The sequence below is a fragment of the Pristiophorus japonicus genome, chromosome 1 (genome assembly GCF_044704955.1).
Source record: "Pristiophorus japonicus isolate sPriJap1 chromosome 1, sPriJap1.hap1, whole genome shotgun sequence".
In the NCBI taxonomy this organism is placed as follows: domain Eukaryota; kingdom Metazoa; phylum Chordata; class Chondrichthyes; family Pristiophoridae; genus Pristiophorus; species Pristiophorus japonicus.
Genome location: NC_091977.1, coordinates 516,760,813 through 516,774,245, shown reverse-complemented (window position 1 = coordinate 516,774,245; position 13,433 = coordinate 516,760,813). Strand labels below are relative to the sequence as shown.

The 13,433-nt window shown below is 46.6% G+C and overlaps 1 protein-coding gene across 3 annotated transcripts in view; it reads left to right on the top strand.

Moving 5' to 3' along the window:
* The window catches only part of acss2l (acyl-CoA synthetase short chain family member 2 like), a 138,926-nt gene that overhangs the window by 71,690 nt on the left and 53,803 nt on the right, over positions 1–13,433 (top strand). For all 3 annotated transcript variants that reach the window (XM_070895999.1, XM_070896017.1, XM_070896007.1), the window contains 4 exons: positions 776–848; positions 1,018–1,093; positions 5,366–5,459; positions 8,428–8,565. In XM_070895999.1, coding sequence (XP_070752100.1) covers positions 776–848; positions 1,018–1,093; positions 5,366–5,459; positions 8,428–8,565 — 381 coding nt within the window. The remainder of the gene's footprint in view (positions 1–775; positions 849–1,017; positions 1,094–5,365; positions 5,460–8,427; positions 8,566–13,433) is intronic.

Sequence of the window (13,433 nt, the reverse complement as noted above, 5' to 3'; positions counted from 1 at the left end):
CCAGGGAGCGCATCCCCTGAAGTCCCAAGGAATCCCAGCATCCCTTGGGAGCACTGTATATAAGCCAGCCCCTAAGGCCTGTTCCTCACTCTGGAGTGTCTTATTAAAGACTGAGGTCACTGTTACTTTAACCTCCCTGTGTGCAGTCTCATCTGTGTTAGGAACACAACAGATAGTATTTAGTATCAGTGTCTAGTAAAATGCAGAGGTCCCAAACCAAGCTTTTGCAAGGGGCCCTCGCAGGCAAACACCGCTCCTGTTTGTGACATCCTGAGATCATGAAGGGTATTTTAAGTTTTTCTTATTAATCATCTTTTGTGTGAAGAACTATTTTCTGACATCAATTGGGGATTTGCTGCTGTGTGGTGCATATAATACCCAATGGCATTAGTCAAGTGTTGTAGCTTTCAGCTCGTGAAGTGCAGGGTTAGCAGCTTGACAAGTGACTTAGCATTACTGCTGGGGTGTTCTGATTGGCTCTTCAGTTGTGCGTTAAGTGGAACGCCTCTGACCTTGTGGAAATGCCACAAAAAGTTGTGCATTGAGGGGACAAATAAATTGATTCTCATTTAACATATTCCCTGTGTGGTAAGACCAATTTCAGGCCCTTATAACTCGAGTTCCTTCAAGGTTTGATGGGAACTAAGACTTGGGCTAAACCACACTATTTATTCCCATTGGCCACCATGGGTAGGGCACTCACCAAAAGCCTTTGTCCGCTGTGCTGATTAAACAGCACACGTCATTACAGCTGTTTTATGTGTTTCTTGTTTAGTTTGCAGGTTTCTCAGCTGAATCTCTGTGTGAAAGAATATTAGACTCCCAATGTATATTACTGGTTACTGCAGGTAAGGAATCTGTCATTCCTCTTTGTGATTCAATTGTGACTGACTGTGCTCTCTCTAATCGTCTGAATCTTATTCTAGTAAGTGGCTGTAGCTGTAAGTGCCAGAAAGCTTTGCCGACCTGTGCTGGAAAAGTCATGTTACTTCACACTTCTATTTTTCTGCCACTCAGATGGTTTTTACAGAGGAGAAAAGCTGGTAAACCTAAAGCAGATCGCAGACGACGCTTTGGAGAAGTGCAAAGACAAGTGAGCTTTTTGCTATGAGCACCTTTTTGAGTGTTACCTTGTGAGGGAGACAGTGCTCAGTAAAACCCACTGTTCAGTTCATGCTGAATTGCAGCTGATCAATAGAGGATATTGCAAAGGACATAAGAACATAAGTACATAACATAAGAATTAGGAAGAGGAGTAGGCCATCTAGCCCTCGAGCCTGCTCCGCCATTCAACAAGATCATGGCTGATCTGGCCGTGGACTCAGCTCCACTTACCCGCCCGCTCCCCGTAACCCTTAATTCCCTTATTGGTTAAAAATCTATCTATCTGTGATTTGAATACATTCAATGAGCTCACCTCAACTGCTTCCTTGGGCAGAGAATTCCACAGATTCACAACTCTCTGGGAGAAGAAATTCCTTCTCAACTCAGTTTTAAATTGGCTCCCCTGTATTTTGAGGCTGTGCCCCCTAGTTCTAGTCTCCCTGACCAGTGAAAACAATTTCTCTGCCTCTATCTTGTCTATCCCTTTCATTATTTTAAATGTTTCTATAAGATCACCCCTCATCCTTCTGAACACCAACAAGTAAAGACCCAGTTTACTCAATCTATCATCATAAAGTAACCCTCTCATCTCCGGAATCAGCCTAGTGAATCGTCTCTGTACCCTCTCCAAGGCTAGTATATCCTTCCTTAAGTAAGGTCACCAAAACTGCACGCAGTACTCCAGGTGCGGCCTCACCAGTACCCTGTACAGTTGCAGCAGGACCTCCCTGCTTTTGTACTCCATCCCTCTCGCAATGAAGGCCAACATTCCATTCGCCTTCCTGATTACCTGCTGCACCTGCAAACTAACTTTTTGGGATTCATGCACAAGGACCCCCAGGTCCCTCTGCACCGCAGCATGTTGTAATTTCTCCCCATTCAAATAATATTCCCTTTTACTGTTTTTTTTTTCCAAGGTGGATGACCTCACATTTTCCAACATTGTATTCCATCTGCCAAACCTTAGCCCATTCGCTTAACCTATCTAAATCTCTTTGCAGCCTCTCTGTGTCCTCTACAGAACCCGCTTTCCCACTAATCTTTGTGTCATCTGCAAATTTTGTTACCCTACACTCTGTCCCCTCTTCCAGGTCATCTATGTATATTGTAAACAGTTGTGGTCCCAGCACCAATCCCTGTGGCACACCACTAACCACCGATTTCCAACCCGAAAATAACCCATTTATCCCGACTCTCTGCTTTCTGTTAGCCAGCCAATTCTCGATCCATGCTAATACATTTCCTCTGACTCCGCATACCTTTATCTTCTGCAGTAACCTTTTGTGTGGCACCTTATCGCACATTATTGAATACCACATTCATTTCATGTGTGTAAGAGACCCTCGAACGTGAGCCATGGAGTTAAACAGTTCTCCCTAAATGGAATAAACACGGAGCTGGATTTGCGGTTTTTCTGTTTTCGGGGCGATAATGGCGGCGGGGCGGGAAAGTTAGCGGCGGGGAATAGTTTGCACTTTAGTTGTTAAGTTTGGGCATCTAGGCCGTGCGTCAGGGGGCTCAGCACTAAGCGAGGCGTTGTACACCTCTCGTGGCGCAAAGATGGGAAACTCCCGAGCTAAACAAGGAGCGCTCCGAGAGAGGCCTGGGGGGGGGGGGCAACTTAAAAAAAACCACAAAAAACTTTCCTAAATCATTGCCCATGCCACCACAGTACAAATCGCACAAAAAATTACAACAAAAAACAATCGAACTTACTTTTGGAGTCCATTACCCTCCTCTCCGCCGCTGGGATCGCTGGACTACTCTGATTTCCCAGACGGTCATTGCGGGCGGACGGGTCGGGCAGGACTCAAAACTCACGCTGGTATCGCACCTGGAGGATCGTGATGGAACGCTGTAGACCTCACCGCCGCCTTTCACGCCGCTCCGGGGTGAAACCCGGAGTGCAAAGTACCGGAAAATCCAGTCCATTGAGTTGAAGAATTTTTAGTGCAGTATTCCGTTTTATATGTTTGGTATGTATGTCAACCAAATTCTAACGTACAATCCTAATTCTTTATTCTATAAATTACAGGATTACTTTCAGCTAAGGCTACTTCCCAAAAATTTCACTCTACTTTATTTATTTTTATTACAGCAATGTGAAATACTTAATTCTGAGCATTGATTGAGTAAGTTTTATTACACATTGTTAGATGAAGATATTGTGTGAGAAACAGTAAGCATAGATTTCATTGCACAGTTAAAATACACAGGTTGCCCTTGTGACTGGAATTAACTTTGTTTTATGCCAAATTCCTTACATTTCTCTGCATCATACTGGCTCTTGCACAATACTCTCACTCTCGTTCCCATATATTGCAGGTACTCCGAGTCATGTCGACCATTGCTCCTTACTCTCTGATTCTAGTTACTTTGCATTATTCTTAGGAACATAGGAACATAGGAGCAGGAGTAGGCCATTTAACCCCTTGAGCCTGTTCTGTCATTCAGTGAGATCATGGCTGATCTGCGACCTAACTCCATATACCCAACTTTGGACCATATCCCTTAATACCACTGGTTAACAAAATCTATCAATCTCAGATTTAAAATTAACAATTGATCTAGCATCAATTGCCATTTGTGGAAGGGAGTTCCAAACTTCTACCACCCTAGGGGCCCAATTTTGGCCATGACTTGCATCAATTTTTTTGGAGTAAGTTGTTTTTTCTGGCGTAAGTTAGAAAATGCCATTTTCCTCCTAAAATTTGCTCCAGAGTAAGTCAGTTAGGTACGATTTTCTTTAGGTCAGTTTTTTTTTTCAAAAGGGGGACGTTCCCAGACACTTTTGGCCATTTATGCCACTTTGGCCAGCAAAAAAGTACTCCGGATCCACTTAGATCAGCGTATGTGGCCAGCTCTGAAAAACCTTGCAGGCAGTTAAGAAAAAGCAGCTCACATTCAACAGACATTAGGACAGGGATAGGGGAGGGAAGGGAACTGGAGAGGACCTCAACATACAAGCAGCAAACATTAAAGAAAAGCTCAAACCAATAAAATACAATAAAAAAAGAAGTAAATCCTACCTTATCTTTAAAGTCTGCCCAGGAAAGGCAGCGGGCCTGGGATTCGGCCTGGGATAGGGGAGGGAAGTTGCAGCTGCTGGAGCCAAGTTTTCTTTCTATTTCTGTTTATTGCGCATGTGCGCACGTCGGGGCCGGCACCACGGTGCATGCGCGAAGGTGCCGGCAGTGTTTTCGGTGCGGGTGTTTGGCTCTGCCCCCCCACTTCAACATCGACGCCACGCCAGGACTCCGGGGACTGCACGCAGCGGCCAGGATGGGCCGGGTTTTTGCCAGCGCCGTTTCCAGCGCGCAAAGTCAGCGCGCTTGAGGTCAATTCGCCCACAAATCTTGTTGGGAAAATCTAGCCCTTTGTGTGTAGAAGTGTTTCCTAATTTCACTCCTGAAAGGTCTGGCTCTAACTTTTAGACTATCCGCCCTAGTCCTCATCTCCCCAACCAGCAGAAATAGTTTATCTCTATATCTACCCCCATCTGTTCCCTTTAATACCTTACACATTACTCTCTCACTGCAGTACCTGCATGCTCCTGCACATTACCCTCTGTCAACTTCGTGAATGATAAGGGAGTTAAGCGTTTTGGGGAGCGGGCAGGGAAGTGGAGTTGAGGTCAAGATCAGATCAGCCATGATCTTATTGAATGGCGGAGCAGGCTCGAGGGGCCAAATGGCCTACTCCTGTTCCTATTTCTTTAGTTCTTATGTTCTTATGACCATGTATTATTTTATTATGTCTCCTCCTGCCCATTACTTTCTACTACACTAGTTCCTGGACCTTACTATGAGTTATGTTGGCTCTTTTGTCCTGATCAGTTTGTGCGACAGGATATTTTTATTTTACAGTTTCCAATTTAAATGAACAATGCTCTCAGAATCCTTGGCAGCTCATTCAGTTGTTCTGTGGGAGGAGTCTGACAGACTTGGAGAGGATCAGAGTGGGAGAGAAATCAGGAGGAAACAAAATCTACAAGTCGAAGGGAAGCGACTGGGGAAAGCAACAGAGCAGGGCAGCAGTTGCAACATTGAACCCACAGCCAGTCGAGAGAGTGGCAATGGTGGAACTATAGCAAAAGCTGCGGAGTGCCACAAATATCAAAATAATATGTTCAAATCCCCTCAAAATGTGCTATTTCTTATGGCATAAAAAGGCAGTCCTGCTATCTGTAGAATATATGACATTTTTATTGTATTTTTTAAAATGGAACGTTCTTTATAATTTGATTTATAATTTCTGTTAGAGAGGATTTTGTTGTGAAAAAGTGCATTGTAGTGCAACATCTTGGCGACAAGGTGAAGAACAACCATGGACAAACGTGCTGTAACATACTGCAGGTAAATGCTGATTCAATAAAAAAATAACTAAATGATGACTAATGGTTGATATGTGACATAAATCTGGGATCGGGAAAAGACCATTTGGCCCATCAAGCCTGCCCCTCCCACAGTCCGTGCATGACTCCCTCATTCAGAAACATCCCCTCCCTCCTCCCTCCACCCTCCCTCCCCCTTCTGCCCCATCCACCCTCTCTCCCTCCCCTCCATCCCCTCCATCCTCCCTGCCCTCCCCTCCACCCTCCCTGCCCACCCTCCACCCTCCCTCCCGGCCTCATCCACCCTCCTTCTCTCACACACTCCTCCCTCCTCCCTCCCCCCGCCCCCATCCACCCTCTTCCCCTCCATCCTCCCTCTCCCCCTCCTCCCTCCACCCTCCCTCACCCCTCCCTTCCCTTCTCCCGCCCCCATCCACCCTCCTCTCTCCCCTCCCTCCTCCCTCCACCTTCCCTCCCCCCCTCCCGCCCCCATCCATCCTCCCTCCCTTCCCTCCTCCCTCGCCCTTCCACCCTCCCTCCCCGCTCCTGCTTCCATCCTCCCTCCACCCTCCCGCCCCCAAGATCTCAACACTCTTCTTAACTCCCATGGAACAGTGAATATTTTTATAGACTTTAGTTTGGATCCCAGGGCAACAAATAAACAATTTAAATTTTTTTTAGCCCACTCAGACTCAGAATTATTATTTTCTATTCACTTGTCTCCACTCCCCACCTCTCCCAAGAAACTGTTAACTCTGTTACTGGGCTATGATTTCAGAGGAGATAGTTGCAGTCCGGTGCCTTGCTAAAGTGGCTGTCATTTGTGTATGTTAAACCAACTGTGCGGAGCATTATAATCCGGCCCGATCCTGTCCGCAGCTGGCTTCTACAATACACACTTAGGAGTAAGCTTGGTTGCATCGTGATGAGGAGCAGCAGTTCAGACAAATTTCCCATTTCTAATCCAGGGCCCAGTTGTAGCACCCTTACTGGTGCAGTAATGGTGACTAGCTAACCTGGCATAGACCATGCGACGGACACCTCGAGCCTCTTCGCCGGGAGCACGCGGAAGCCAAGTGTAAACAGCGGAAGGAGCATACAACAACCCAAACACCCTACCCACCCGTCCCTCCAACCACCATCTGCCCCACCTGTGACAGAGACTGTAGGTCCCGCATTGGACTCATCAATCACCTGAGAACTCGTATTAGTGTGGAAGCAAGTCATCCTTGACTCCGAGGGACTGCCTAAGAAGAAGAGAAAATAGAGCAGAGAATTACTTCCTGTTTTTTCCTTTTCGTAGCTTCATCATTTTTACTGAGGAGAGAACACAGGCTTTCTGCTGTTTCTTAACAAACTTATAGGATCAACCAGCACCTGCGTGTACGGTAGCATAGTGGTAATGTTACTGGATGAGTAATCCTGAGGCCTGGACTAATGAAATAGAGACAAGAGTTCAAATCCCACCATGGCAGCTGGGGAATTTAAATTTGGTTATTAAATAAATCTGGAATAAAAAGCTAGTGCCAGTAATGGTGACTGTGAAACTACCGGATTGTTGTAAAAACCCAACTGGTTCACTGGTGTCCTTTAGGGAAGGAAATCTGCTGCCCTTACCTGGTCTGGCCTACATGTGACTCCTGACCCACAGCAATGAGATTGATTTTTATCTGTCCTCTGAAATGGCCTAGCAAGCCACTCAAGGGCAATTAGGGATGGACAATTAATGCTGGCCTTGCCAGCGATGCCCACATATCATGAATGAATAAAAATAAACTCGAGGAGCGCTTGCCAAGAGTGCGAGGGTGTGAGTTTGGCTTGTGATTTCCCCACATGGCAAGTTACCACTGTATTGTCACACAGAGGTGCCAGGTGTTCTCAGCACTCGAGAGGGAATATTGGAGAGATGTCTTTTTAAAAATGTGCTCATGGGATGTGGGCATCGCTGGCAAGGCCAACATTTATTGCCCATCACTAATTGCCCTTAAGGTGGTGATGAGCTGCTGCATGGTGTGTGGTGAAGGAACTTCCACAGTAGCAGTTTGGTACGACTAATTCCTTAGTTGTTGAAATGGCTAGTTAAGAGTCAACCATATAGCTGTGGGTCTGGTGGCAGATTTCCTTCCCTAAGGACATTAGTGGGTTTTACGACAATTCATAGTCACCCTTATTAATACTAGCTTTTTATTCCAGAGTTTTGATTTAATTAGCTGAATTTAAATTTCTCAGTTGCCGTGGTGGATTTGAACTCATGTTTCCGGAATGTCCAGGGTGGCGAAATTTCCCTTTATTATAGCCCCATTAGCGCTGCCGGGCGGGGGGGGGGGGGGCTATTGGGGTGCAACGAGGTTATTGCCTGGGGGAAGGAGTCAGTAGCGCCTCCGGGAAAATTGCCCCGGAGGTTTTGGGGGGTGGAGACGGTGTGTCGTTAGCACGCGCCCCGCGATTTGCGCCCTGGGCTGGTGCACACACGGCGACGAAGCAGAGATCCGCATAGCGCCGGCGGGGCGCTGGGCTCCAATAGCGCTCCGCCTCCATTGAAGGGCGGAAGGGACGAATTCCACGCTGGGAATGGAACATCCGCGCCGGGCGCTAAATGTCTCGGCTCCGGAAGGTTACCGCCTCCAAACAGCGCGCGGGGCGATTTCGCCCCCCCAGGTCTCTGGATTACTAGCCCAGTAACATAACCACTAGGCTACTGCACCCCAATGCCGTGAATGACATTCCATTGCAGTGAAGAACAATTCACTGTCGGCCTGTTTTACTGAAATGAATGGAAGGAAAAGTCCTGCGGGATCTATAAAGCACGTGCGATCCTCCCTGTCAGAATTTCCTTTTTGTGCTTAATGCCCAGGGGGTAAGCATGAAAATCTAGTCTATTATATTGATAGAACAAGTGGCATTTTCTCATTCTGAGCTTTATTATGTGGCCGCCACATGGTACATTCGGAAATACGTTAATGCCCTAATTCTTTGTGTTTTTCTCACAGTTATTCTGGAACTCTGTGACTGACATGCGCTGGGATGTACTAATGAAGGATGCCATTGAGCAGTGTGAGCCAGAGTGGGTAGATGCTGAGCATCCACTCTTCATCCTCTACACAAGTGGCTCTACTGGGAAACCCAAGGTAAGTCTTCTGTCTGCATGTGATTTTCACCATTGTACCCTACTTGTACAAAAATATCTACCTCTCTCTTACACTTTCACTGTGTTGAAATCAAGTCAGATTGTACACCTCCTATTCTAACCAATGCTTTCCACAACCTCGCAACTGTCGAACTCTTTACCTCCCTCAGTCTTTTCTTCCTTCGACAAGCTATTAAAACCCAACCTTCATTCACCTTATCACAGACAGACAAAGAGGACCAAGCAGGTAGTGCAGGAGTCTCCTGAGTGTATCTCGCTCTCCAACCAGTATTCTGTCAAGGGCAATAGTTCCTCGGGTGTATAGCCAGAGCCAATCCATGGCACCACGGGTGGCTCAGCTGTACAGGGAGGGAGGAGGACAATCAGGGAAGCAATAGTGATAGGAGATTCAATAGTTAGGGGAACAGACAGACGTTTCTGCGGCCACAGACTTGATTCCAGGATGGTATGTTGCCTCCCTGGTGCCAGGGTCAAGGATGTCACTGAGCAGCTGCAGAACATTTTGAGGGGGTAGGGTGAACAGCCAGATGTCATGGTCCATATCGGTATCAGCAACATAGGTAGAAAGAGGGATGAGGTCCTGCAAGCAGAGATTAGGGAGCTAGGAGAGAGATTAAAAAGCAGGACCTCAAAGTAATCTCCGCTAGTGAGTACCGAAATAGGAGGATAGAGCAGATGAAAGCGTGGCTGGAGAGATGGTGCAGGAGGGAGGGCTTTAGATTCCTGAGGCATTGGGACTGTTTCTGGAGGAGGTGGGACCTGTACGGGCCAGACGGGTTGCACCTCAACAGAGCTGGGACCAATGTCCTCACGGCAGGTTTTGCTAGTGCTGTTGGGGAGGGTTTAAACTAATTTGGCAGGGGTGGGCACCAGGATGTAACATTAATAAGGAGAAACAAAGGGCACAAAGGATTGGGAGAGACAGGTATCACTAGAGTAAGAAATAGTGCCGTATTAGGTTGGGTCAGACTTAGCGAGAATACAAGAAGGTTTACGATAGGTTTACAGTGCATGTGTGTAAATGCACGAAATGTGGTAAATAAGACTGGTGAGCTGCAGGTACAAATAGACACATGGGAATATCATGTTGTGGCGATAAAGGAGCCCAGGCTCAAAAAAGGGCAGGATTGGGTGCTAAATATTCCTGGATATAAGCAGTTCAGGAAAGATAGGGAAGGAAAGAAAGAGGGGGGTGGGTGGCAGTATTGATTAAGGAGAATGTTCGTGCTGGAGAGGAAGGATGTCCTGGAGGAATCAAGGAGATAATCTATTTGGTTAGAGTTGAGAAACAAAAGAGGTGCCATTATACTAGTAGGTGTATTTTATCGGCCACCAATTAGTGGGAAGGATATAGAGGAGCAAAGTTGCAGAGAAGTTACAGAGAGGTGCAAGAACTATAGAGCAGTGACATTGGGAGACTTCAACTATCCTAATATAGACTGGGATAGTAATAGTGTAAAGGGCAGAGAGGGAGAAGTATGTTCAGGAGCACTTTTTTGATCAGTACGTTTCTGTCATTGTTGGATCTGGTTCTGGGGAATGAGGTGGGTCAAGTACAGGAAGTGTCAACAACAAAAACAGCTTTTATTTATCTAGCGCCTTTAACATAGTGAAACATCCCAAGGCGCTTCACAGGAGTATTATGAGATAAAAAATTTGACACCAAGCCACATAAGTAGAAATTAGCGCACTTGGTCAAAGAGGTATGTTTTAAGAAGCATCTTGAAGGAGGAAAGAGAAGTAGAGAGGCGGAGAGGTTTAGGCAGGGAGTTCCAGAGCTTGGGGCCCAGGCAACAGAAGGCACGGCCACCAATGGTTGAGCGATTATAATCAGGAATGCTCAAGAGGGCAGAATTAGAGGAGCGCAGACATCTGGTGGGGCTGGAGGAGATTATAGGGATAGGGAGAGGAGAGGAGAGGCATGGAGGGATTTGAAAATAAGGAGGAGAATTTTAAAATCGAGGTGTTGCTTAACTGGAACCCAATGTAGGTCAGCGAGCACAGGGGTGATGGGTGAGCGGGACTTGGTGCGACTTGGTGCAGGGCGTGGAGGAGGAGGCGCGGTGAGTCGGGAGGCCTATAAAAGGTCCAACAGGCTGGGAGCAGCCAGCGGGACGTCAAGGAGCAGGCGTGGTGAGTCAGGAGGCCTATAAAAGGTCCAACAGGCAGGGAGCAGCCAGCGGGATGATGAGGAGGCAGTGCGGTGAGTCGGGAGGCCAGCTGGTGCAGTAGCAGGAAGAGAAGGCAAAAAAGATGTAGAAAGAAATCGAAGGATGATATCACAGCCAAGGGGGTAAGCGATTGGCTGGTGATTGGTGAGTAGTTTTTGTTTTTCTTTTCCTTTATCAGTAGGTAACCTTTATCATTGTTGCCAAATTAAGTTAATCTAGAGATTAAGTCATGGCAGGAGAGCTCGGACACGTGTCATGCTCCTCCTATGCTATGTGGGAACTCAGGGACGCTTCATGTGCGGGAAGTGTATCCTGCTGCAGCTCCTGACGGACCGCATTGCGGCACTGGAGCTGTGGGTGGATTCACTCTGGAGCATCCGCGATGCTGAGGATGTCGTGAATAGCACATTTACTGAGTTGGTCACACCGCAGGTAAAGGTTACACAGACAGATCGCGAATGGGTGACCAGCAGGAAGAGCAGTGGAAGGAAGGTAGTGCAGGGGTCCCCTGCGATCATCCCCCTCCAAAACAGATACACCGTTTTGGGTACTGTTGGGGGGGATGACTCATCAGGGGAGGGCAGCAGCAGCCAAGTTCATGGCACCGAGGGTGGCTCTGCTGCACAGGAGGGCAAGAAAACGAGTGGGAGAGCTATAGTAGTAGGGGATTCTATTTGTAAGGGGAATAGATAGGTGTTTCTGCAACTGCAATCGAGACTCCAGGATGGTATGTTGCCTCCCTGGTGCAAGGGTCAAGGATGTCTCGGAGTGGCTGCAGGACATTTTGGAGGGGGAGGGTGAACAGCCAGTTGTCGTGGTGCATATAGGTACCAACGATATAGATAAAAAATGGGATGAGGTCCTACAAGCTGAATTTAGGGAGCTAGGAGTTAAATTAAAAAGTAGAACCTCAAAGGTAGTAATCTCAGGATTGCTACCAGTGCCACATGCTAGTCAGAGTAGGAATTTCAGGATAGCTAAGATGAATACGTGGCTTGAAGAGTGGTGCAGAAGGTAGGGATTCAAATTCCTGGGACATTGGAACCGGTTCTGGGGGAGGTGGGTCCAGTACAAACCGGACGGTCTACACCTGGGCAGGACCAGAACCAATGTCCTAGGGGGAGTGTTTGCTAGTGCTGTTGTGGAGGGGTTAAATTAATATGGAAGGTGGATGGGAACCTATACAGGGAGAGAGACGGAAGTAGAATGGGGGCAGATGCAAAAGATAGAAAGAAGAAAAGTAAAAGTGGAAGGCAGAGAAACCCAAGGCAAAAATCAAAAAGGGCCACTTACAGCAAAATTCTAAAGGGGCAAAGTGTGTTAAAAAGACAAGCCTGAAGGCTCTGTGCCTCAATGAGAGGAGTATTCGTAATAAGGTGGACGAATTAACTGCGCAGGCAGCAATTAACGAATATGATGTAATTGGCATCTCGGAGACATGGTTCCAGGGTGACCAAGGCTGGGAACTCAACATCCAGGGGTATTCAACATTCAGGAAGGATAGATAGAAAGGAAAAGGAGGTGGGGTAGCATTGCTGGTTAAAGAGGAAATTAACGCAATAGTAAGGAAGGACATTAGCTTGGATGATGTGGAATCTGTATGGGTGGAGCTACGGAATACCAAAGGGCAGAAAACATTAGTGGGAGTTGTGTACAGACCACCAAACAGTAGAAGTGAGGTTGGGGACAGCATCAAACAAAAAATTAGGGATGCGTGCAATAAAGATACATCATGGGCGACTTTAATCTACATATAGATTGGGCTAACCAAACTGGTAGCAATACGGTGGAGGAGGATTTCTTGGAGTGTATTAGGGATGGTTTTCTAGACCAATATGTCAAGGAACCAACTAGAGGGCTTGCCAACCTAGACTGGTTGATGTGTAATGAGAAAGGACTAATTAGCAATCTTGTTGTGCGAGGCCCCTTGGGGAAAAGTGACCATAATATGGTAGAATTCTTTATTAAGATGGAGAGTGACACAGTTAATTCAGAGACTAGGGTCCTGAACTTAAGGAGCAGTAACTTCGATGGTATGAGATGTGATTTGGCTAGAATAGACTGGCAAATAATAGTTAAAGGGTTGACGGTGGATAGGCAATGGCAAACATTTAAAAATCACATGGATGAACTTCAACAATTGTAGATCCCTGTCTGGAGTAAAAATAAAACTGGGAAGGTGGCTCAACCATGGCTAACAAGGGAAATTAAGGAAAGTGTTAAATCCAAGGAAGAGGCACATAAGTTGGCCAGAAAAAGCAGCAAACCTGAGGACTGGGAGAAATTTAGAATTCAGCAGAAAAGGACAAAGGATTTAATTAGGAGGGGGAAAATAGAGTATGAGAGGAAGTGTGCTGGAAACATAAAAACTGACTGCAAAAGCTTCTATAGATATGTGAAGAGAAAAAGATTAGTGATGACAAACATTGGTCCCTTGCAGTCAGATTCAGGTGAATTTATAATGGGGAACAAAGAATTGGCAAACTAGTTGAACAAATACTTTAGTTCTGTCTTCACGAAGGAAGACACAACTAACCTTCCGGAAATACTAGGGGACCGAGGGTCTAGTGAGAAGGAGGAACTGAAGGAAATTCTTATTTGGCGGAAAATTGTGTTCGGGAAATTGATGGGATTGAAGGCTGATAAATCCCTGGGGCCTGAAAGTGTGCAATCCAGA